This window comes from Agaricus bisporus (genome assembly GCF_000300575.1).
Source record: "Agaricus bisporus var. bisporus H97 unplaced genomic scaffold AGABI2scaffold_7, whole genome shotgun sequence".
In the NCBI taxonomy this organism is placed as follows: domain Eukaryota; kingdom Fungi; phylum Basidiomycota; class Agaricomycetes; order Agaricales; family Agaricaceae; genus Agaricus; species Agaricus bisporus.
The window spans coordinates 36,708-62,139 of NW_006267370.1; the positions used below are offsets into that span (position 1 = coordinate 36,708).

The 25,432-nt window shown below is 41.4% G+C and overlaps 6 protein-coding genes across 6 annotated transcripts; 1 reads left to right on the top strand and 5 right to left on the bottom strand.

Moving 5' to 3' along the window:
• Window positions 1-5,249: 5,249 nt before the first annotated feature.
• On the bottom strand, window positions 5,250-5,539 carry AGABI2DRAFT_56444 (hypothetical protein; the record flags this gene model as incomplete). The annotated part of the gene is made up of 2 exons (XM_006462253.1): window positions 5,250-5,398; window positions 5,461-5,539. Coding segments are annotated over 2 exons (228 nt in total), but the record flags the coding sequence as incomplete, so codon positions are not given.
• Window positions 5,540-5,832: 293 nt separating this feature from the next.
• Window positions 5,833-6,302, bottom strand: AGABI2DRAFT_54349 (hypothetical protein; the record flags this gene model as incomplete). Its single annotated transcript, XM_006462254.1, has 3 exons — window positions 5,833-5,873; window positions 5,927-6,143; window positions 6,207-6,302. Coding segments are annotated over 3 exons (354 nt in total), but the record flags the coding sequence as incomplete, so codon positions are not given.
• Window positions 6,303-7,097: 795 nt separating this feature from the next.
• Window positions 7,098-7,931, bottom strand: AGABI2DRAFT_54554 (hypothetical protein; the record flags this gene model as incomplete). The annotated part of the gene is made up of 3 exons (XM_006462255.1): window positions 7,098-7,268; window positions 7,338-7,459; window positions 7,526-7,931. Coding segments are annotated over 3 exons (699 nt in total), but the record flags the coding sequence as incomplete, so codon positions are not given.
• A 4,347-nt stretch (window positions 7,932-12,278) lies between these two features.
• On the bottom strand, window positions 12,279-15,128 carry AGABI2DRAFT_119166 (hypothetical protein; the record flags this gene model as incomplete). The annotated part of the gene is made up of 3 exons (XM_006462256.1): window positions 12,279-12,400; window positions 12,452-12,592; window positions 14,768-15,128. 3 exons carry the CDS (start codon window positions 15,126-15,128, stop codon window positions 12,279-12,281), a joined length of 624 nt encoding a protein of 207 aa, XP_006462319.1.
• Window positions 15,087-16,067, top strand: AGABI2DRAFT_143939 (hypothetical protein; the record flags this gene model as incomplete). The annotated part of the gene is made up of 2 exons (XM_006462257.1): window positions 15,087-15,234; window positions 15,304-16,067. The coding sequence occupies 2 exons, from the start codon at window positions 15,087-15,089 to the stop codon at window positions 16,065-16,067; spliced, it is 912 nt and encodes a 303-aa protein (XP_006462320.1).
• A 4,251-nt stretch (window positions 16,068-20,318) lies between these two features.
• Window positions 20,319-23,155, bottom strand: AGABI2DRAFT_119169 (hypothetical protein; the record flags this gene model as incomplete). The annotated part of the gene is made up of 13 exons (XM_006462258.1): window positions 20,319-20,561; window positions 20,611-20,843; window positions 20,893-20,975; window positions 21,027-21,116; window positions 21,180-21,266; window positions 21,330-21,422; window positions 21,503-21,580; window positions 21,637-21,711; window positions 21,759-22,104; window positions 22,177-22,289; window positions 22,340-22,468; window positions 22,522-22,868; window positions 22,931-23,155. 13 exons carry the CDS (start codon window positions 23,153-23,155, stop codon window positions 20,319-20,321), a joined length of 2,142 nt encoding a protein of 713 aa, XP_006462321.1.
• Between the last annotated feature and the right edge of the window lie 2,277 nt (window positions 23,156-25,432).

Below are 25,432 nucleotides of genomic sequence, written 5' to 3' on the forward strand. Positions count from 1 at the left end.
CAAGTAGGAAACTGTATAGTAGAAAGAAATGAAATATATGGGTTTTAAATCCAGGTGTATACAGTAGTTAAAGGAAGAACAATTTACTCAGTATCAATAGTGATCAGCAGGGATCTGCTAGAACCCTGGGGTATTTCGAGGGGTCCAGCAAGGGTAGGGGTAGAGGCCAGCATCTCAGACCCTTCATGGACCCCCTTCAACCCTTCAGACCCTTCACATCAGCAAAAAAGATCTTTTCTTAATTGTTCTTAATTGGTCATTAAGAAACAATTAAGAACAGGTACCTTTCTGAATCTTCTTAATGATACTTAGGCCTGTGTATCTGAAGGTTCTTGGAAATGACTTAATAGTCACTTAAACTGTACTTAGTTGATGTCTTTCTCATAGATATAAAAATATTGACATAAAGATAGATTAGTAAAAAGTCATATTAAAGTCACACAAGTACATATTTAAGACACTCAAGGTCAACTAAGACAATAATAAGAAGCTTAAGAGTGAAAGTGATTATATTAGCATAGTAAATATAATACATTGGATACAATCTATACAAAAGGATGAGATGGGATGATGAGGGAGTGATGATGAGGGAGTGATGATGAGAAAAGGAATAGTCTACAAGTAACAAATGAGTATGAAAACATACAGAGATAGAGAGCACTCACCAGGGACCAGAGAATCTCTAAAATCCCACCAGAATCCCTCCATACATTCCCCAATTATCCCCCCAATTATCTGCTCAAGTATCCCCTCAAATAACCCTCCAAAAATCCCCCAAAAAGCGTCCAAAATAGGCAAAAAAGCGTCCTAAATCAGCTTAGAATTAGCTGGGAGAGAGCTAGGGAAGGGAAGGGAAGTTACTCACTTGAATATAAGCCTAGGAGAACAATGAGGAGGGGAGGGGAGGAATGATGGTGGTGATGAGGAAGGATCAACGGTCATGCTCGAAACAGAAGTTCAACATGTCACATGATGTCACATGACTGCTGGACTTGGGATTTTCGAGTCAAAGTTCCTCAAATCATAGGTAGGAGATATTTTCGGGTCATTCCTGCATGGATTTCAATGATCTAAAAGTGTATTCCTATATTTTCGAGGTCGGGGAGTTTGAATATCTAATTAAAAATTTTTCTGGATGAGATTCCAATGAGATATGGGACATTTAACATATGAAAAACACGAATTTCCTCTATAGCTCCTCTAATATTGATCGGATAGTAAATCTAAAATTAGATTCTGATTCCTGGACCTTGAATACATATATTTTCACTCACAAAACATGAAAATCGGCGCAGGAACCAGTATAAAACATGACATTCTTATCATGTTTTTCTATATCTCCATAACTGGTATGTTTTCCGACGAAAACATACATATAAACTTATGTTCTTTCAATATTCTATGATTTGTCGTGATTTTTCCAGAATTTTCCGGTTAGTAGAGCAGGCTCTACAACGAGTCTATCTGCAGTTGACAATGACCCCCCCATGATCAAATCTTGATATCTCCATAACGGGTATGTTTTCGACAAAAGCTTATATATAAACTTATGTTTTTTTAATATTCTAAGATTTGTCGTGATTTTTCAGGAATTTTACAGGCAGTAGAACAGAGCATATAATGTAATGTCTCTCTAAACATATTTTATAGTGAACATAAAATTGTCTACACTCGAAAAAGTTGATGATCTTGATTTAACTTTAAGCTTCTGTTGAAAGATTCTAGTTCTTTTAAACATCCTTTGATCCTTGGTTTTCTTCTTTTTTTCCCTTGAGATAAACATGAATTTATTTGTTGACAAGGTCAGCTACTTCTAATTTTTTATGGTTCTTTGTTTTCTTATTCTTATCTTTGAGCTATATTTCTAAGAACCATTTAAGTAACAAGGGTGTTCTTGAACTCCTGAACCTTTTTTATAGTCTTAACCTGTCATTAAGTAATTCCAAGTAGAATTAAGAAAAATGACATTTTGCTGATGCAGGACCCATGGTTGCCACTTATGCTTATTTATAGTTAGTAACATGTCTTACATAATTTTGGGATTACCTACCTATTCCGACTTTTTACCATCTCTTGATCATCACAAACAAAAGGTCACTACCAGAGCCCTGGAAAGTGAAGAGGTTCTTACAAAAAGGCTCCAAAACTACGGTAATGTGGATCACTCCAACGAAATCAGGAGTTTTCTTAGTATTTCCAACACAGAAACTTGTGAAGGGAGTTAAGTTTTAACAGGAAATGTAGATGTAACCGGAACATATATACTTAGTATTAGTGTTACACACATCACATGTAATGTAACACTTACACTTAACTATTGTAACCCTAACAGGTTTCACTTTTTTAGTTCTACGGATTGTAAAAGACGTTACAGTGACACCAACCATGAACCCCGACGCGAAATGGAAAGCCCAGATTTTCGGGCCTGACAATGAAGAACAACGGGCCACGTCACCGATGATCTATGGAACGAGGAAAAGAGGAAGAATGCCTCCCGCTCTGACAAACCACGAGCATCACGAAGCGCACTGTTTCCTTTGTGCGATGCCACGTGGTCGAGCTTAGACCAAGGAGGACCAAGCCGAATGGAAGAGGACACGATGAGGGAAGCGAGAGAGGAAGGACTACCCCTACCAAGGATAGAGGACTGGGGTACAGTGGAATCCGAGAAAATGCTGACCGATATCGGCATCAAGTAGGAGAAGAAGAGGAGGAACAACGAGAGAGCATTGAAAGGAGATTGAGTCAGATGCCACCAACGAAACTAGACAAAGGAAAAGCGAGGGAAGCGTTCCCGCAGATAGAAGATGGACTAGTAGAGGATACTACATCAGCAAAAAGTCACACAACTTATGCAAACTTATGAAAAAGTTGCCTTATGCTTGCCTTATAAAGACCAACTTAAGGCACATAAGTCCCCAAAATAGCATAAGTTCATAATTTTTCATAAGCCAGACAAGAAGTTTACACATAAGTCACATATTAGTTCATAAGTTTATCATAAATTCATAAGTTGGATACAAAGAAAGCATAAGCACAGGACATTTCATAAGTCAGACCAAAGGTTAAATCCCAAGTCAGACAAAATTTCATAAGTTTATTATGAATTCATAAGGCTACTGACAAGTCAAACAGTATCTCATAAGTGAAACATAGGCTCATACAGTGACGGACAAAACCGTTGCAATGTTTTTAACACCTTCAAAGATACTATTATAGCATGTGACAAACTGACCGCGACATTACGTAATTAACATCGTTTGAACGCCATGCTTCTTGGCTTTAATTCGATAGTAATACCATTATGTAATTCTAAATATTCGTTGAAATAATGGCAATTTACTAACAAAGATGCATTGCAACAGTTTTGTCCCTCTCATTCACCAAGTACAAATCTCTATGTTTAGTACTTAGTATAGCCTCCCTTTGCCTTGATTACAGCTTCTACCCTTCTAGGCATACTCTCTATCAAATTCTGACACACCTCAGGCTTTATATCATTCCACTCCTTATCCACTCTTGTCCAAAGTTCTCCAATTCCCCTAGGTGCTTCTTCATACTCTTCAAGCTTGATTTTGAGGTGGTCCCAGAGATGTTCAATTGGATTGAGGTCTGGAGACTGTGCTGGCCATGGCAACAAATCAATGTTGTTCTCTTTGAACCAGTTCTGGGCCTTTTTAGACTTGTGCTTGGGATCATTGTCCTGCTGAAATATGAAATCCTCCCTTTCTTTCCCATAATACTCCACACTATCCTCCAGATTGTCCTCCAAAATGCTAACATATAGATCAGCATCCATTTTACCTTCAATTTGGCATGCATAGCCACATCCCTCCCAAAACATACAACCCCACATCATCAAAGAACCTCCTCCAAACTTCAAAGTCCCAGACACCAATCTATCACTCAAGCCTTCTCCATCCCTTTTCCACACCCATTTTCTTCCATCTGACCCCAAACGATTAATCTTTGTTTCATCAGACCATACTATCCTTTTCCAGTCTTCTATAGTCCAGTTTTGACGAGCTAAAGCCCAGTTCAAGTGATCCTTGCGGTGTTTGGCCTTGAGCAAAGGACGTTTAACCTTTACTACAGCCTTCATACCAGCGCGGGAAAGAGTTCTACGTATAATCTTTGTAGAAATTGAGTGGGGCAAGCTGTTGGCAAGTAGTCTCTTGACTTGAGAAGCGTTGTCAGCCTTTTGAGAGGTGATTAAGCGAACAGCGTAGCGGGTATCAGAAGATGTAAGCAGTCTAGGACGACCACCTGAGGATATAGCAAGGTTGGGACGGTGCTTGGATCTAATTCTGGATATAGTGGAATGATGTATGCTGGTAGAAGTAGAAATTTCATGAGCTGATGCTCCTGAATCAAGCAAATAAAGGATATGAGAGAGCTGACTTGGAGTGAGGGGCTTCATTGTAAAGAATCATGCCAAAGATCCTTTGTATATATACTCAAAGTGTGGCTGTGCTGACTTTTCATCTTTGTTGAATGTGGCTGTGCTGATTTTTCAAGTCAGTCAACGGAGTCAGGTGACTTTATACTTGGTGAATGAGAGGGACAAAACTGTTGCAATGCATCTTTGTTAGTAAATTGCCAGTATTTCGACGGATATTTAGGATTACATAATAATATCACTATCTAATTAAAGCCAAGAAGCATGGCTTTCGAACGATGTTAATTACGTGATGTCACGGTCAGTTTGTCACATGCTATAATAGTATCTTTGAAGGTGTTATAAACATTGCAACGGTTTTGTCCGTCACTGTAAGTCAGATAACAAGGCAAGAATCATAGCATTATAAGAACATTATGCTGTATGTCAAGTTCTACTGCTCATAAAATTCCGGAAAAATCATGACAAATCTTAGAATATTAAAAAAACATGAGTTTATATGTATGTTTTTATCGGAAAACATACCTGTTATGGAGATATCAAGATTAGAGTTCACCAAGGGTAACCCGGGGGTACCACAACGATACCCTTACCCTTCAGAGAAATATACCCTTACCCTCCCAGAAGGGTAAGGGTTCCCAGACTGACGGGTAAGGGTATGACAAGGGTATCAAGGGTTGGTATACCCCCAGGGTAGCATTCAAGGGTCACTGAATAATCAGACCAGAGATTTGTATATACTTTATACATACAAATCTACTCGAGTCGTTCACTTGGCTATCTTATCCCACCCTTCCTCCATCTCTACCTCCTCGTCTCCATCGATATCAGGTAAGCCGGACACCGCATGGACAATATCCTTGTCCTTGATGATGCCAGCCGAAATCCAGTCCCCAAGGCAAAGAAGAGAACGAATTGTCTGCCCAACTAACCTATTACGGCGATTAGTGAGCAGAACCCCACCTTTACTAAATGCTCTTTCGACATCGACAGAAGTAGCTTTACGCAATAGATAAATAAATAAAATAATAGACATACTGGCTGAAGTAAAGAAGACGTACCGGGAATACTCAAGTAATCGCATGCCATTTGTGAAAGGTTGGGATAAGCTTGATGTCGTTCATGCCACCACTGAAGAGGACTTGAAGTTTGTTCAGGAGGGTCGCGAAGATATCGTGTAAGTTCATCAACAGTGATACTTGAGGTTGGGAGAGAACCGGCAGCATAATGTTTGAATCGGTCAAACCGATTTCTTGGTTGTAAATCAATCGGCTTCGGTAAAGTCGCCTTGATGAATTCATTAAGTGGTCGATCAAAAAGAGATTCATAATGCTACGTACCTCACTCACTGGGGCCCTCCCCGATACATAATCTCTCTCAAAGACCTCGCGGACCAGAGCTTCCACAGTATCTACCCAGGCCGAAGGCTAATGGGCGTCTCGCATATACATAATCTTGTAGCGTGGGTCAAGTACTGTAGACAGGATGAGATGTAGAAAAACGTAGTCAGGAAACCGGCTGACTCACTGAGAGCGATCCGATACAACTCTGATGCATCGGTGTGACTATAGTACTTGTTTAAAGTACGTCTACCTAATGTCAAAGCATGAAGAAGAGCCGTCGAATATTTCTTGTCATCAATGCTTGTTTGAAGCGTCTCGTCTATGTCATCCATTACCGGGATGACCGACAAGAGCAGTGACTCGTTCTTGTGTGAAAAGAACTCTGTTGCTTCTTTGAAAATCTTCAAGAGGGTTTCACTAACTGAAACAACGAAATAGAAAGATGAAATAGAGCTGAAACGTACCTGTAGCACTTCTGACAGCTGTTCAGCAAGCTCCCATTCCTCATCTGATAGTTCGTACATCCGCAGACTGTTGTCCTTGTGAGCGGTAAGGGCATCGTACACCAAGAGAATGGTCGGAGAGTTGAGTATCTTATAGGAAACCTTGCGGATCTGCCATCGAGACAAGGGGAACGGGGACAAGGTACGTGCGTGAGATATGAGAAGTCCCGGGTGGAACGCCACGTACACATGTACGTATGTATGTACCTTGGTCAGCATTCGTCTTGCTGGCATTACTCCTGCCTCAACGTCCTTCAACTCATTTGCTGACAGACTGTCCCGCTCGTCTGTCCAGCCTTGGGTACTGTTGTCCCGGGTTATCTCGTTCTCCTGTTCATCCCCCAATATATGTTCTTCTTCTATCTCTATCTCTCCTGCTAGTTCCCAGAGTGCAGCTATCTCATCCGAGTCGTTGCACTGCTCCGATTCATTCTCAGAGTCGACGGACACTTCATTGGGTGAGTCCTCGTCACCATCAAACCCTCCTACTCCTGCGGCTATGGTCGATGAGGTTTTTTGTCGCTTTGGAGCCTTGGTACCTAACTGAGTGATGGTTTGCTTTCAAGACGTGTTTCCTTCATTTTTCTTCTTCTGAGGTACGTCAAACAATAATAATATGGTTCGTGACACAAGGTTTATGATATGACAGAAACAACGGACACGATTGGGCTGGCCACGAGAGACGGAGGGGATGAATTGGTGGAAGTTCTCTACCATCACGTCATTGGACATTGCATTGTTGCAAACGCACGCCAACATCTAGTACCTCAGGTAACTCACTGTTTCTGCACGCTGTATAACCCAACAAAGACTCACCTTTTTCTCGATACCGTATTCTGCAAGAATAGAGGTGAATGTTTCTGCAAGATTGATTCCGGAGTGGCTGCGAGCCATCTCGACGATATCTAGGAGCCACGTCACTCCGTTCCCATCTTTTTCATAGTGGACAGTGACGGCGATGAATGGACGATGGTTAGGAGACATCCAACAGTCGGTTCCGAAGTGTAGACGACCAGGATGTGCCTAGATCCACCGTGACAGCTGGTAAGTCAATCGAAGTTTCTTAACTCTGATCTAAGTTGACTAACGTACCCTTAATAGTTGTGAAACGTGCTGCCGTGAACTAGCGAACACTTTCTTCAGGTCTCGCCGCAACGTCGAGGAAGAAGGGATGTAATGGTGAGGTCTTCCTTCTTTCATATTCCGTTGATATCCTGGATCGTTGACGATTTCAAACGGTCTCTTGCTTTCAGCAGCCCAACGAACATGATAGGCTTTACTTTCAGCCTTCGTTGGAGGACGAGCTGAGTAGGTTGGGCGGCCCACCCCCTGTTTTTCGAAAGCCAGAACTAATGAACCATCTTTCAGGTCATTATTTCTCCCTGCGATTATTTCCCTTCGCTTCTCTCCACTTCCCACACGATCAGCTGCTGTCAACGCCTCCTTGCCGTAACAACCCTCGGCGTGATGTCGCAGGTTCTTTGTCGAAGTGGAATCACTTCCTTCAAGTGCCCGGAACACATATGGTCCATGCCGACCAGTAGAACGACAATGAGGTGCAACACATTTAAATTTCAAGTATTTCTTTCGATCGTTCGTTCCTTTGACGCCGCACCATTCAATTTTGGGCTCAGGATGAAAGAAGGCGTATACAGAGGCTGTCCATTTATTACAAAGGCGAGCTAATCGGAGAAGTTTTCATGAGTAAGTACTAGTCATCTCCAAGCTCACTCACAAACTAATGTATCGTTGTCTTCAGTGACGATATCTTTGTCAGAGAGTAGATTTATAGTTTTTGTACTTGACGTTCGGCTCGGTCTTGGCCTTGGTATATCTTCTTCATCTTCAGGTTGGCTAGAGTTGAGACCCTCATTGTCCCGAACCTCGTCTAAACTTTCTTCTGTGCCCTTTTCTTTTTGAGTTGTGGAGTTCACCGAGGGTGGCAAAGCTTCCTTTCGAGTGAGGGATACTTTGTGGTGGAGGGGATCACCGTTGTCACGAACTCGAGCACTCTCTCGATGTTCGCGCCGAGGACGGCTATTAATGGCTGGTTCAGCCATAGACTATAGTGTAGATGTGTTCAGAGGTAGTACGCGAAGTCCCGGAACACGTATATTGCAAAAGCTTGCATCATCTGAGACATTATGTTGATCTATATAAGTGTTGTAACCCTTGAGTCAGTGAAGGGTAAGAGGAAGGGCCATGACTCATGACCCTCACCCTTACCCTTCATCCACCCCTGTCGCTACCCCCGGGGTAAACCCGACCCTTGGTGAACTCTAATCAAGATTCCATCATGGGGTGGGGGGGGTCATTGTCAACTGCAGATAGACCCGTCGTAGAGCCTGCTCTACTAACTGGAAAATTCTGGAACAATCACGACAAATCTTAAAATATTAAAAGAACATAAGTTTATATGTATGCTTTTGTCGGAAAACATACCAGTTATGGAGATGCAGAAAAACATAACAAGAATGCCATGTTTTCTACTGGTTACTGTGCCGATTTTCATGTTTTAAAAGTGTCACTATATGTATTCAAGGCTCAGGAATTCGAATCTGGTTTTAGATGTATTATCCGATCAATATTTGAGGAGCTATAGCGCAATTTTGTGTTTATCATATGTTAAATGTGCCATATCTCAATAGGCTTTCATCCAACAAAGAATCTAATTAACTATTCGGACTCCCCGACCTTGAAACTATAGGAATACATTTTGAATCATTAAAATCCATGCAGGAATGACCCGAAAATATCTCCTACCTATGATTTGAGGAACTTTGACTCGAAAATCCCAAGTCCAGCAGTCATGTGACATCATGTGACATGTTGAACTTCTGTTTCGAGCACAACGTTGATCCTTCCTCATCACCACCATCATTCCTCCCCATCCCCATCCTCTCCCTCCCCCTTTCTTGTCCTCCAGGCCTGTAACTTAGTAAGTAACATCCTTATCACCTTCCTAGCTCTCCCCCAGCTGATTCTCAGCTTAATTAGGACGCTTTTTTGCCTTTTTAGGCCGCTTTTTTAGGGCTATTGTGGGAGGGTTTTGAGAGGAGATGTGAGAATGATATGTGGATGAGTTTTGTGGGGATCTCTAGTCTTTGGTGAGTGCTTTTTGACTCTTCATCTACTCATACTCATTTGTTACTTTTAGAATCACATTTCTCATCATTTTCCCCCCATTTTCCATTTCTACTTCCCTGGCTGCTGTCATATTCCTCTTGTCCGCTTTTTTCAGGGTCTATTTCCTCTTTAGGAAGTCTGTATTATACATGATGTATTGTATTTACTATATGAATATAATTCTTTGTTCCTTATGCATTATGATGTTCCTTATGATTGAGCTTATACTCTCTTACATCTTCTTACATCAGTAAAAAGTTTTTCTACTTGAAGCTACTTGAAGCTACTTGAAGCCATCTTGAAAAAACTTCAAGTAGTCATCAAGTAGCATTTTTCCTCAAGTGTCTCAAGTCAGAGTCTAATCTTGAGAGCTACTTGAAGTGACATTTTCAAGGACCCTCAAGTAGATAAGTTTTCTCAAGTAAATTCTCATGTAGTCTTCAAATTGGTTTGATATAGTAATCAAGTATTCTCAAGTATTCTCAAGTATGCATCAAGATTCACCAAGTAAATTCAAGTTTGCATCAAGATTCATCAAGTAGTATCAAGTATCAATTCAATATTTCTTCAAGTTGTCAAGTTGTTCAAGTTGCTCAAGTAGCATCAAGTAGCGCTTCAAGTTGTTCAAGTAGCGCTTCAAGTTGCTCAAGTAGCATCAAGTATCACTTCAATATTTCTTCAAGTAGCATCAAATATTTCTTCAAGTTGCTCAAGTAGCGCTTCAAGTTGCTCAAGTAGCATCAAGTTGCTCAAGTAGCATCAAGTATTGCTTCAAGTATCACTTCAAGTTGTTCAATAAACCCAATAATTCCTACTGATGCTATAATATGGCCAAGTATACATCAATTCTCATCAAGTGAACTCAAGAGCTCTTCAAGTATGTATCAAGTTCATCAAGTATACATCAAGTCTCATCAAGTAAACTCAAAAGCTCTTCAATAAGTCAACAAAATGTTTATATTAGCATAGTAAATATAATACATTGGATATAATCTATACAGAGGGATAGGATTAGAGAATGGGAAAGGATAGAGGAGAGGGAAGATGTTCTACAAGTAACAAATGAGCATAGAAAGATAGAAAGATAGAAAGCACTCACCAGAGACCTTGAAATCTCCCCCAAATCCTCTCAAACTCCCCCAAGAATCTCTCTATACATCCCCCTACATATCCACCATATCCTCCCTCAAATATCCCCCAAAATACCCCTAAAAATGCGTCCCAAATAGGCAAAAATGCGCCCTAATTAAGCTTAGAATTAGCTAGGAGAGAGCTAGGGAAGGGAAGGGAAGTTACTCACTTGAATATAAGCCTAGGAGAGCAATGAGGAGGGAAGGGGAGGGAGGGGAGAGGAGGAATGATGGTGGTGATGAAGAAGGATCAACGGTCATGCTCGAAACAGAAGTTCAATATGTCACATGACATCATGTGACTGCTGGACTTGGGATTTTCGAGTCAAAGTTCCTCAAATCATAGGTAGGAGATATTTTCGGGTCATTTCTGCATGGATTTTAATGATCTAAAAGTGTATTCCTATAGTTTCAAGGTCGGGGAGTTCGAATATTCAATTAGACTCTTTGTTGGATGAGATTCCAATGAGATATGGCACATTTAACATATGATAAATCCAAAATTGCGCTATAGCTCCTCAAGTATTGATCAGATAATAAATATAAAACCAGATTCGAATTCCTGGACCTTGAGAACATATATTTACACTCTTAAAACATTAAAATCGGCACAGGAGCCAGTATTAAACATGACATTCTTGTCATGTTTTTCTATATCTCCATAACTGGTATGTTTTCCGACGAAAATATACATATAGACTTATGTTCTTTTAATACTTTATGATTTGTCGTGATTTTTCCAGAATTTTAAAGCTGGTAAGACAATCTCTAGAACAGATCTAATCATAATTAATCTTCATATCAATTTGAGTCTGACTTGAGCTTACTTGAGTGACAACTTGAGGCTCACTTGAGGCTTACTTGAGGCTTACTTGAGGCTTACTTGAAGAAACTTGAAATTTACTTGAATTTCACTTGAGGCTTACTTGAGTGACAACTTGAGATTATACTTGATGAGATTTGAAATGTACTTGCTTATACTTGAGAAAACTTGAAAATTGACAGTTAATTTCAAGCATAAATCATTTTTTCAAGAAGCTTTTCAAGTAAAATCTCTTGAATTCTTACTTGAGACATTACTTGATCATCTTGAAACTTTTTTCAAGTTGCTCTCAAGTGCTATTTTTCTCAAGTTGGTCAAGTAGAATAACTTTTTACTGATGTACTGTCTTAAGTACTTACTTATGCAACTTAAGATAAATCCTCATGACTTATGATAATCTTGAATCTTATGACCATATTGTGACTTATGTACTTATGATTTACTTAAGTATTGCATAAGTCAGAACCTCAGACAGTGACATGCCTTATGCAAAAATGACTTATACTGACTTATGATTTTTATAAGTTTGCATAAGTCAAATTTAAGTCACTTTACCTTTTCCTGATGCTATGTTCGAGTTGCTAGGAATAACAGACCTGGAGAGGGCTGCACATATACGAAAAAAGGCAATGGAAATAACAGACGAAGCATTTAAGGCTGCTGGCATGGAAGCCAACCAAATGTCGAAAAAATACATTGAGATTTTTAGAAGGAACATACATTGATTAGCCGAACAACGAGTCAAGGAGTCGTGGAACAACCAGCGACTACGCTACTACCCCCAATACAAATGGGAATACATCAACCACAACCACATCATCCAATCCAAATTCAAACAGAATACGCGACGTCAATAGGAACGTCAATGGATATGCTAGAAAAAGTGTATAAATCTTTATATGAACCACCACGAGAGGATGAGTCAGCGATGCAGTACAAGACAAGGCTCAAGGCTCAGGATCGACACTGATCGATAAGCATGACCATGAATGAGCCAAAACCACCAGCAGATACACGAAGAGCTAAGAGCCCAACGAGGACAGCTCTAGCAGCAGTACAGTTCGGGCTGAGACAAGCTAACGAACAAAAGAGTGACTTCACCACATATGCGTATAATAATAACTGACAAAGAGTGTATTTTTCACCACCAAGACCACTGCTGATACCGCTGACAATGAAAGAGAATGAATTATCACCGCTTAGAGGACCAAACATGGTCAATGCAAACTCAGAGCGATCCAATGGAGGACAATATTCCTTTATAGCTCCTGGACCATCATCGCAACAACTACCACACGAGTCAACATTAAAGAACCCAATTATAAATAACACACGACCAATACCCAAGGAAACAATACCGCACGAGATGAAAGTAGAGAATAACAGGCAATATAGCTTTAAAAACTATGCACCACCAGAGGAATACCAACAACCTAGACCCCAGAGGGGACTATCGTTAGCTAGAGGAATGTCCATACCAATGATAGGAGGAATAGCGGAGGCAATCGAGCAACATCAAGAAAGGATGCATGATAGACTACAAAGCATCATTCAGTACTACCTAATCGAACCAACACAGGTTCTAAAGGGCTACAAAGTAAACTCATCGAGACTACCTAGCGATGGGGGGATTGAACCTTATAAGGGTAGCCCAAAGTTCATCATATTAGAATGATTTGTGACATCAGTAAGTATCGATTTCGCATTGAGAAGACTAGCAGGAGTAGGCAGCACAACCTCTATATTTAAATAATACACATGCATTATGTAAACATTATGCAAATGTTACCGTAAATTTAATTTACATAGTACATATGTAATATGTAAATCAAATTTAAACTTTATGTAAACAAAAGTCTTAAATTGAGCTTTATTGCATTTTTAATTTACATATATTTCAAATAGTACACATGTATTATTAAAATAATATTTACGGTAAAGTTTGCATAAAGTTTGCATAATACATTTGTACTATTCAAATATAAAGGTTGTGCAGAACATGTGATCGCCTACGCAATATGCACCTAGTATACTATCTACAAGCGGAAGCGAAGGGCATGGTAATGGAACATATATTGGGCAGTTTACAAGAACAAACAGAATGGACATTCGAGGAGACCATAATTGCTTTATATGACCGATTTGTACTTCCAACATCAACCCAAGAAGCTAAGGACAAGCTATCACATTTGATATATGACACACAATACGGCATTCAATCATTTTATGATGCGATTAAAAAATGTGCAGCTCAGATGAATACTTACCCAGAAGATCATTACCTCAACGATATATTTATCAAAGGGATACCTTTGGATATGCAACAAGAACTGATATTGAAGTACGGAATGAGACCAGAGTTAAATACACTAGAGGAATTCCTAAGATGCACAGCAAACTATGAGAATAGGAAAAGATTATACGGATACTATGAGAAATCATTAAAGTTCTCCACACACAACAATTGTTCGTATGAACGATATAAATACGAGAAAAGAAGCAATAAAAACACCCCATGAGGAGCCAGATTGCAACCCAAAGAAAATAACAGCGAACAACGGAAGTGGAAAGAATACACCACAACCTCTATATTTCAATAATACACATGTATTATGCAAACATTATGGAAACATTACCGTAATTTTAATTTGCATAGTACATGTATATTATCTAAAACATATCAAAACCTTATGCAAACAAAACCTTTAAAATGAACATTATTAAATTATTTTTTTACATATGTTTTACATATTATATGTTTACTATGTAAATTACATTTACAGTAATGTTTCCATAATGTTTGCATAATACATGTGTTACGGTTTCGGTATTAGGAGCACCGAAAGATCAATCTAAGATCCTGACAGTGGTCCTGATACCTATCTAGAAGCGCACGAGGTCCCCTAGATGTGGGCACGACTAGACGTAGGCAAGACCAGTGGTCTAATCGCTAATCCTTCTATAGTTCGAGAACTGTACGAGATCAGAACTATAGAAAACACTCTAGCTAGACTTATCACGTAAACCTTAACTGTTAAGGCTAACGGTAGCGGGAATCGCTTGGAGTGGATGACAACGAAGGTTTAGATGTGAGGATGAATATAGAGTAGATCTTATTACAGCTACACGGATGCCCTGTAAGAAGATCAAAGCTTGACTTTGATCCGCTGCCAGAAGTCCGGTTTAAATACAATCTATCTACCTATATAAATAGATGAAATGGAACAAGTGCTACAGTAGTCGATCTACGATAACTGCGTGACAAGATGAAACATAAATATGAGACACAACACGAAACGAACTCGAAACATAAATACCAAATGCGAGATGAAACATAAATACTAATGAAACACAGATCGAGATGAAACTTATAAATACTTCTGACTCAAAACACTAGAACGAGTTTGGATTCTCAAACTTATAGAAGTCGGGCTGGTCCATACCTTCGGACAGGGGAAGTGTGGCGGACTGAGGCCAGTCCGGATCCCAGGGAGTGATCCAGCTTTGATCACTACTATCATTAGTCCAGTAATTAGACTCGGTATCTTGCTTACGCAATATCCCTAGTTCAACTACGTATCGTCGTTCCTCGACTAACTGCCCGATCTCCTCGACTAGGGTCGGCAGGTCCTTGATCTCTAGATAGGGGTGGGTGAATACCATTTCTATCCCGGGGCTGGGATAGGTCTTCCATCCGTTGTGCCAGCTATCAATAGGATCGGTCTCATAAGTGCCAACGTAACTTCCGTTAACGTCATAGGCATGGAGATAAGGGGCATTCCTCCAGGCTTCCGTAAGGAGCATATCAGTGAACATATCACCGGTGGTAGGAGGGGTGGGGAGAACTCCGTAGGCGGGGGTGATCGAGTTGCCTCGATAGAAGTGTCGATACGGGATCATAACAACATGTGTATTATTGAAATATAGAGGTTGTGCAATAGCAAACCAGCTAAACCGAAATATGAACAACAGTGACAAGCGGCCAAACTAGACCTTAAGGATAGAATAGGCGGATATGCCAAAGACTCAAAATGCGAGAAAAAGAATAGAACAGAACTGAATAAACGAAAGTATAATAACGATAAAAAAGAGAACAAATGGAAAAGAAAAGATCAGCTAAAAGCCATTCAATCAGATGCCGAGGAACAGGAATCAGGGTACAAAGCCATGAGCGACAACTCGGATATGGAATCACGACACTCAAAGAAATTGTCATCATCCATGATTATGAAAATAGGAGAAATAGATAACGAAGGGCAAACCTCCGATGCAGAAGACACTGATATCGAAGTAGAAAGCTATGAATGGAACAAGGATCAATATGACTCTTCAGAAGAGGAAAGACTGAATGCATTATCAGTAGCACCTACCAGGAAGAATGACAATAATACTAAGGAATACTACGGAACCGACGTAAAAATAAGAAAAGTAACACTGAAAAAGAACAAAGAAAAGATTGAGAGACCGAAATATACATGTGAGGAAAAACAATGTATGGCCTCCCTAGTGAAAATAGGAGGACTAGAGGCTTGGGCCCTATGGGACTCAGGCAGTACGACTACAGGTATCACACCTGCATTAGCTCAACTGGCAAAAATACGAATAAACGAGCTTACCGAATCACACATACTACAACTCGGGACAGTAGGCAGCCGATCTACAATAAAGTACGGCACCAATACCGAATTAGAGATTGAAGGAACCAAATTCCCAACCTACGCAGACATAGCGAACTTCGACTGATACGATGCTATAATTGGTACACTGTTCATGAGAACGAACAATGTAAAACTGGATTTTGAGAAAAACGAGATAATCATACAAGGAAAATGTCTACCGGCACTGACAATAACCATGGAGAACGAAGCACGTATACGGAGATACCGAACCACGGAACAAGTTAAGAAATGACTACAAGAAAGTAAAGTGAACGAAGAACATTGGAAGCGAGAAACTGAACCAGATAAAAAGAAAAACCAAGTAGAACCATTAGGTCACGAGATTGAATACTATGATACTTGTATGCCTAAGGAATGGAATATGATGATACAAGGGATATTGACGCAACACAACAAACATGAGTACCAACCATTAAAATACAAACAAGCAGAGGAAACAGAAATATCAGCACCAATGATACCAACTTGGTATGATGAAGTGAAGACAAACCTAAGAGCCCAGACAGTACAAATAAAGATACTGGACCGAGATCTATTTGAAAAGATGAAGCAAAAATACGAACCACACAGCCGATCAATCGGAAAGAGAACTCATCTCAATAATAAGATACCTCAACTAAAGAAACAGTGGCACGAGAAATATGATGAAATAATGAATGGAGCCCCAGAAGTATTACCACCATTTAGAGAAATAAACCATGAAATCAACTTAATTAATGATGAGAAACAATATCACTACCGCATGCCTTCATGCCCACAATCACTACGAAACCAACTACGAGATAAAGTTAACAGATATGAACAAGCCAAATGGTGGGAACCACGTAAAGCTCAGCAAGCAGCACCGATGATGTGCATATTAAAAAAGGATGGAAGACTACGCACCGTAATAGACGCAAGACAGCGTAACGATAACACGATCAAAGATATGACGCCACTCCCAGACCAAGAAACAATACAGGAGGACGTAGCAAGAGCAAAATATCGATCAAAAATTGATCTAGCAGACGCATACAAACAAATACGAGTAGAATCAAAAGACATATTGAAGGCTGCATTCGCTACAATATACAGAACCTATGTAAGCAACATAATGCAACAAGGCGACTGCAATGCACCCGCAACATTCCAGAGATTAATGACTTACATATTCTGAGACGTGATCGGATCCTGTGTACACGTATACCTGGATGACATATTCATCTACTCAGATTCAATACAAGACCATGAGAGACACTTAGAACTGGTATTTGAACGACTAAAGAGAGAAAAATTATATCTGAAATGGGAAAAATGCGACTTATATTCAGAAAAGATGGATTGCTTAGGCCACATAATTACAGAAAAGGGGATATACCCTGACATTGATAAATTGGCACACATACATGATTGGAGACGATCGAGAAGCTACAACGAAGTACAGAAATTTGTGGGACTAATAAACTATCTATTGAATTTCCTACTGGATATTACTGAATACACTGAACCACTAATGGCCGAGGGGTAGCTATCACTTTTTTCAACATTTGAATGAAGACTATGAAGATTTTTGTCATTAGGGCCAAGATACATATGATAATGATTAGCCAGTGGCTAGTATCATTAAGCTATGCACAATGTTCATTATAACTAGCTGTGTAATGATAATATATATCCCATTTTCAAACTATACTGGTACTGTGACAGTATATTCTCATTGCGACTGGTCATCAATGACACCGTATTCTCATTGTGACTGGCTGCACAATAATAATATATATCCCATTTTCAAACCGAACTGGTACTGTGACAGTATATTCTCATTACAGCTGGCTGTCAATGACCCTGTATTCTCATTGGGACTGGCTGCACAATGATAATATATATTCCATTTTCAAAATGGAATGGTACTGTGACACTGTATTCTCATTACGACTGGCTGTCAATGACACTGTATTCTCATTGTGACTGGCTACGTAGTGATAATATATATCCCAGTTTCAAACCGGAATGGTACTGTGACACTGTATTCTCATTGTGAATGGCTGCACAATGATAATATATATTCCATTTTCAAACTGGAATGGTACTGTGACACTGTATTCTCATTACGACTGGCTGTCAATAACACTGTATTCTCATTGTGACTGGCTACGTAGTGATAATATATATCCCAGTTTCAAACCGGAATGGTACTGTGACAGTATATTCTCATTACGACTGGCTGTCCATGACACTGTATTCTCATTCTGACTGGCTATACAATGATAACACATATTCCATTTTCAAAATGGAATGGTACTGCAACAGCCTTTACAAATATAACTAGGCAGTGTGACTAAAGGTGATGGATTTTCATTATGACTGGCTACTCTCAAACGTAATACCATTATTCATATTATATGGCAGTTGCCAATATACAACCAAGACATTAAACATTGCATTCTATGCTACTTACAACTCAAGTACAGTGACGGACAAAACCGTTGCAATGTTTATAACACCTTCAAAGATACTATTATAGCATGTGACGAACTAACCGTGACATTACGTAATTGACATTGTTTGAAAGCTATGCTTCGTGGCTTTAATTCGATAGTAATACCATTATGTAATTCCAAATATTCGTCGAAATACTGGCAATTTACTAACAAAGATGCATTGCAACAGTTTTGTCCCTCTCATTCACCAAGTACAAATCTCTATGTTTAGTACTTAGTATAGCCTCCCTTTGCCTTGATTACAGCTTCTACCCTTCTAGGCATACTCTCTATCAAATTCTGACACACCTCAGGCTTTATATCATTCCACTCCTTATCCACTCTTGTCCGAAGTTCTCCAATTCCCCTAGGTGCTTCTTCATACTCTTCAAGCCTGATTTTGAGGTGGTCCCAGAGATGTTCAATTGGATTGAGGTCTGGAGACTGTGCTGGCCATGGCAATAAATCAATGTTGTTCTCTTTGAACCAGTTCTGGGCCTTTTTAGACTTGTGCTTGGGGTCATTGTCCTGCTGAAATATGAAATCCTCCCTTTCTTTCCCATAATACTCCACACTATCCTCCAGATTGTCCTCCAAAATGCTAACATATAGATCAGCATCCATTTTACCTTCAATTTGGCATGCATAGCCACATCCCTCCCAAAACATACAACCCCACATCATCAAAGAACCTCCTCCAAACTTCAAAGTCCCAGACACCAGTCTATCACTCAAGCCTTCTCCATCCTTTTTCCACACCCATTTTCTTCCATCTGACCCCAAACAATTAATCTTTGTTTCATCAGACCATACTACCCTTTTCCAGTCTTCTATTGTCCAGTTTTGACGAGCTAAAGCCCAGTCCAAGCGATCCTTGCGGTGTTTGGGCTTGAGCAAAGGACGTTTAACCTTTACTACAGCCTTCATACCAGCGCGGGAAAGAGTTCTACGTATGGTCTTTGTAGAAATTGAGTGGGGCAAGCTGTTGGCAAGTAGTCTCTTGACTTGAGAAGCGTTGTCAGCTTTTTGAGAGGTGATTAAGCGAACAGCGTAGCGGGTATCAGAAGATGTAAGCAGTCTAGGACGACCACCTGAGGATGTAGCAAGGTTGGGACGGTGCTTGGATCTAATTCTGGATATAGTGGAATGATGTATGCTGGTAGAAGTAGAAATTTCATGAGCTGATGCTCCTGAATCAAGCAAATAAAGGATATGAGAGAGCTGACTTGGAGTGAGGGGCTTCATTGTAAAGAATCATGCCAAAGATGCTCTGTATATATACTCAAAGTGTGGCTGTGCTGACTTTTCATCTTTGTTGAATGTGGCTGTGCTGATTTTTCAAGTCAGTCAATGGAGTCAGGTGACTTTATACTTGGTGAATGAGAGGGACAAAACTGTTGCAATGCATCTTTGTTAGTAAATTGCCAGTATTTCGACGAATATTTAGAATTACATAATAATATTACTATCGAATTAAAGCCAAGACGCATGGCTTTCAAACGATGTCAATTACGTGATGTCACGGTCAGTTTGTCACATGCTATAATAGTATCTTTGAAGGTGTTATAAACATTGCAACGGTTTTGTCTGTCACTGTAATAGTAATCTACCTCAATTTCGTCCTTCTAATAATACATTCAGCATCTTATCATTCCAAACATTGAACACGCACCGCTTCTTCTTTTTTACTGGACTCTGTCCATCATCACCTGATAGATCAATAATTTCCCGTTTTTTGGCGATAGGTGGAAATGACTTCAACATCTGCAACAATACCTTATTCACATCCTCGCAAGTGACGTTAAAGTCAGCAACATCATTACCGAGATTCAAGAGCCACCAAGACAATGCCATGATCACGATGAAGAACCCATTTGGCCCAGATCGTGCCAGTGATGACCAATCAATGCCATGCGGATTGGTGTGAGATGAAGATGTTGTTCAGTTGTATGACTCGGATCTGCTGGCTGGAGTGTCTTCCACCACTGCTTGAAACTGAGGGGATATGATGTGAGATCAATAGGAGGAACCCATATATATTTTCGGCCGCGCTTGAGCCATGCACCAACTTCTTTTGGGCGATTTTCCGTCGAAAGGGTCTATTGATAATCTTAGTAGCTGATGATACTTGAAAACAATGAAATGCACACCACCAGTAGTGCACATACTCTCAAATCGTAACCAGTTATTGACAAGTTTTCCCCAGATGGTGGAGCGAGTCATGATAGATCGGAAGTGTTCGTCACCTTTCTTAACAAATGTCGGGAGGTCTATGGAAACAGGAAGAGCAGCGATGTCGGAGGAAGTCCCGGATGCAGGAGTCGAACTAGTAGCACCCGAAGTATGTGGTGCAACTTCAGGACTGTGACCGCAAGGGGGTCCTAATGAAGTTTAAGCTGCGAATCATAGTAGACGACGAGAAATGCTCACGGGCACAAGAGCCAGGAGCTGAACCATGGGCGCACAGACTTGCGGGTGGATCTGCTTGGGTAGCCTGTGGCGGTCGCATTCCCCTATGCAGAACACATAAGTCAGTGAATGAGATATACATAAAAAACACTTACACTTCAGCGTCATCCACTGCAGAACCTGCAGGCTCATCTTCAACATTGTCTGAACCATGGGCTTGGGTAGCCTGAGGCAGCGGCAGTCCCCTACGCAGATCGGATAGGTTCAGGGAATAAGACAGAAATAAAATGAGAAGAAAATGGACTGACTCTTGAACGTTGCCCGCTGCAGAGCCCAAAGGGCTATCTTCGTCCTCATCTGATCCATCGGTGTGAGGAGCCGGCAGCGGCGTTTCCCTACGCAAATCGGATAGGTTGAGCAAATAAGACCATAAAGGAAAAGAAAAGAAAGGGACTGACATTTGAACGTCGTCTGCTACTCCGATTGAGGGCTCGTCCTCGTCATTGTCTGAACCATGAGCTTGGGCATCATGCGGTGGTGGTGGCGTTCCTCTACATGGATTGGATACGTTAGCGAACAAGACAAAGAAGAAAAAAGAAGAGAACTGACCTTTAAACGTTGTCTACTACACTGTACTTCGATTGAAGCCTCGTCCTCTTCATTGTCTGATCCATCGGCTTGGGCATCAGCTTGCGGTGGCGACGTTCCCCTACATGGATTGGATACATTAGCGAACAAGACAAGAAATTGAAGAAAGGGATTAACCCTTGAATATCATCCGCTACATCGCTTGAACGCTCGTCCTTGTCGATTTCTGGACGATTAACCACGGCGGCACGACTGGAGAAAGTCACGAACAGTTGATAATCAACAGGACAGGTACTTACGTTCCGTACTTCTTCTTTGAGCCCTTCTTCACCATCTTCTCTTTATCCCATAGGAGGTCCCGATCATTCTCCCCAAAGATCGCTGCCAACGTCTTCCTGTTCTCCTCGATATTCATGCGCTTGGTACGTTCATATTCAGATTCTCTGTGATTCGTCCGTGCATTGGATGTCTTCTCTTTGTTGGTGGTCGGTACGTTGGATGTTCTCTCCGTGGGTTGCGCTGCCTTTCCCGCTGCAGCAGAACTCTCACCTCTGCTTGACGCCCCATTCCTGATGTCGGGGTTGGAACGGTCGTTGACGGGCCGTTCGTCGCAGGTCGAACCATCCTCAGAACGACTTGAGGATGCTTCACGTGTAAAGGCAGGCAATGAGAAAGAAGGTAAGCACGAAACGCTGGCATCAGAAAGTAATTACTCACGGTACGCCTCGCACAGGAACGCATGCCATTTTTGGTTTACGTCCTGATCATACTCCTCTTCTCCCATGAACTGTTTAAAATCTAAATCACTCTCCTCAACGGCGCCATTAACACTGGAGTAGGTGAGTAAGCGGCTACCTAATGAACTATCACCCAGACTCACATTATTGAACTCATAGTTCTACCCAGCCGAGGCTCTGGACCGCCAGCCAGGATAGTGAACACCCACCCCATCTCCTGGCTCCAAGCGTCGACATAAGCAGCGAGGGTGTTAAACAACCGGTTGATATTCCTAATAATCGTGAGTTAGCAAAGCCGTGTTCAATGGAATAGGAGAAGACTCACTTCTGGTATAGCTCAGAGTTATCAACATCCTGTTCCGGCTCCTTGCTTTCATCGCAATATTTTGCCACCGCTTCTTTAACCTCCTCACTTTCCTTCAGATATTCGTCCTGTGCAATACGACTACGAATCTTCATCTTCTCAGCCCTCCCTAGTTTGAACTGAGGATCAGCCTTATTCGCCTCAAGATATTCATCGCAAGCAGCTTCGAAGATCGGCTTCAACTTATCCCAGAACAAGCTCATGTACGCCTGCCACAAGTTGGCTCTCCTAGCTTTCTTCCTGACCTTTATAAGGTCTTTCTTGACCGCCGAAGGTCGCATATGGTTATAGAACCATTGGTGAAGGCGCTATATTGGGTGAACAATGTCGGGTAAGTCATCCAGTTACAACTTGAATACGAATTACACACGTTCTTCGTCAACTGAGTTTTAACCCTTATAGCCTCTTCTTTGTTACCACCGCTCGAAGCGACCTCGATGTCCATCACTTTGGTAGGGAAGGTTTCAAACCATTCTCGCAACACTTTGGCTTTGAAGACTTTGACATTGCCGGTGGCTTGAGCATCCGACCAACCTTCTATGCAGCCCTTGAGCCACTTGCTCTCTTCTTCCGTTGTCCACTGTGTGCGCGTCATGAAGTCGGAGGTGGGAAATACGATGGTAGTGGGAAAGTACCAACTCGAATTCAACTTGAACTGTTGTTCGCTGATTTCGTCATACCCTAGCAAAAAGATTTCGCCCCAACGTGCTCAAATTACGCCAAGGAACCCCTCAAAACATTAGCCCTGTTCTTTTTCGCCACCCAAGTCGTTCAAGTGTGGTGCAACAGTATCTTAGATCAACGTCGATGGAGCTTTCTCCACCTATCGATCAAATCAGGGGCAGTTTGCGAGCATCATGTCGGTACACTCCAACTAGATCAGCTGTTTCAAGCATAGCTGTCGAGCCGATCCCATCTCTTAGCAACGCACTTCGGACCATGTACCCTTAACCTGAACTGCGCCGACTACACCACAAATTCAAAACCACAGAAGGCTCGGGGGCGGTTGAGTAGTCGATAAAGGTGGGGCCGTACACTCCAACAAGATCAGCTGCTTCAAGCCGATCACCATCTCTCACCAACGCTTGGGACTATACCCTTACGACTCGAACCTGAACTGCGCCGACTACGTCACACATTCAAAAGGCCACGGAAGGCTCAGCTCAAAAAGACAGCGATCATCACGTCCCGACTACCGCCCCAAATCCATTCAAACTCGAAACCACAATAAGTGAGCATTCCACTAGAACAAAAAAAAATCAAACTGACAGTGGCGTCCGCCAAAAATGTTCTAGCGTGAGTCAAACCGACCAGTGAGTAATATAGCCCTCGCTGTGGGACGATGTTCCGAGCAATGGCCACCTCTTACGGTGGCCATTGTTTGCGCCGAGCGTAGCTGATCTGCCGCCTTTACTACAGTAAAAGAAAAAATCGTGGTATAGGAAGCAGTTGTTGAGCCCGCCCACAATCTCAAGCTGCACGGCATGTTTCTTGAGGTAGCACCCGAAAATACAATGATCAGCAATGTGAAGATCTACTAGTAGTGATAAGGGATTGTGGCAATCGGCTATGTCGAGCGCGGTTGATCTGCTTTCTTGGCACTATGAAAGACGCATACAAAGGAACCTATAAGCCAGATAACAACTTATCAGCCAGGTTCTTAAGCCAAGACAAAATAAGATACAAAAATGGAACCAATACCAAACTAAGACCTGTACAATACGGATTATGGTAGTTTATATAGTACACTATCAGCTTGAATTAGGTATATATACTCGCGCACAAAATATCTTCGGTCTCTGTCTGATCTCGCACAAGTTTAGAAATAAACAAGGAGTTGATTCTGCGCTAGGGTTCTACACAATATTTAGAGTGTTTTATGGTGATAACTTGAAGAAACGAGTCATACTTGAGGCTATGCTCCGAGTTTGTTGCCGCACCGCCCGCACGTAAGTTTTCTGCACAATACTAATGCTCGGCCTAAGGGTCTTGCGTTGCGAAGGATGCCGAGTGCATGGTCCTTGATCATCTGACACTGCAAGGTAACTAACCAGCGTCATAAAGAGGCGCTTCCTATACTATTTGGCAAACCTCGTATGTGGACGCCCTGTTACTCCTTCCTCCGTCCTTCCTTTCTCCTCTCCTGACAGGACACAACACCAAACTTCTCTCCCACCTCTTTGTTGCATGGCATCGGGAAGTTCGGGGCCCTCACCCCGCCTATCTTCTTTGCCTCTTTTGGCCTAAGGTATTGTTTACTCGCTTTCAAAGATCTATTTTGGCCTAGGGTATTGCTTATTAGTATACTAATCGTAGTATACCGTAGATTGTATTCGAGCGCCGCGAAATAATCTTGATTCAAAACAAAAAGAAATATGCTATTTTACACGTCTTAATAAAAGAGGGCTCAAACGCATGCTGCTAGGGAAGGCGAAGGCTGCACCAATAATCGGAAACGCTCTCTTGCGCTGCTGCGAATAGCCACCAGGGCGCCGCCAACCAATAATGCTACCCATCAAACATACCGAGCATCCGCTAAGCGAGGAAGTCGGCTGCGTGGGGAGAATTTTGGGAGGGGAAGCTGCCGCCAGTAATGCCCAGCACGGAGCGCGAAGTGCCGGAGGCATAGCAACGAGTTTGCCCGAAGTCTTGCATGTGTGTTTTGATTTGTTGTGTATTACTTGCACATATAGACGGTTTACCCTTCTGGCGCTTCATTGACACTTCACATCAGCAAAATGTCATTTTTCTTAATTCTACTTGGAATTACTTAATGACAGGTTAAGACTATAAAGAAGGTTCAGGAGTCCAAGAACACCCTTGTTACTTGAATGGTTCTTAGAAATATAGCTCAAAGATAAGAATAAGAAAA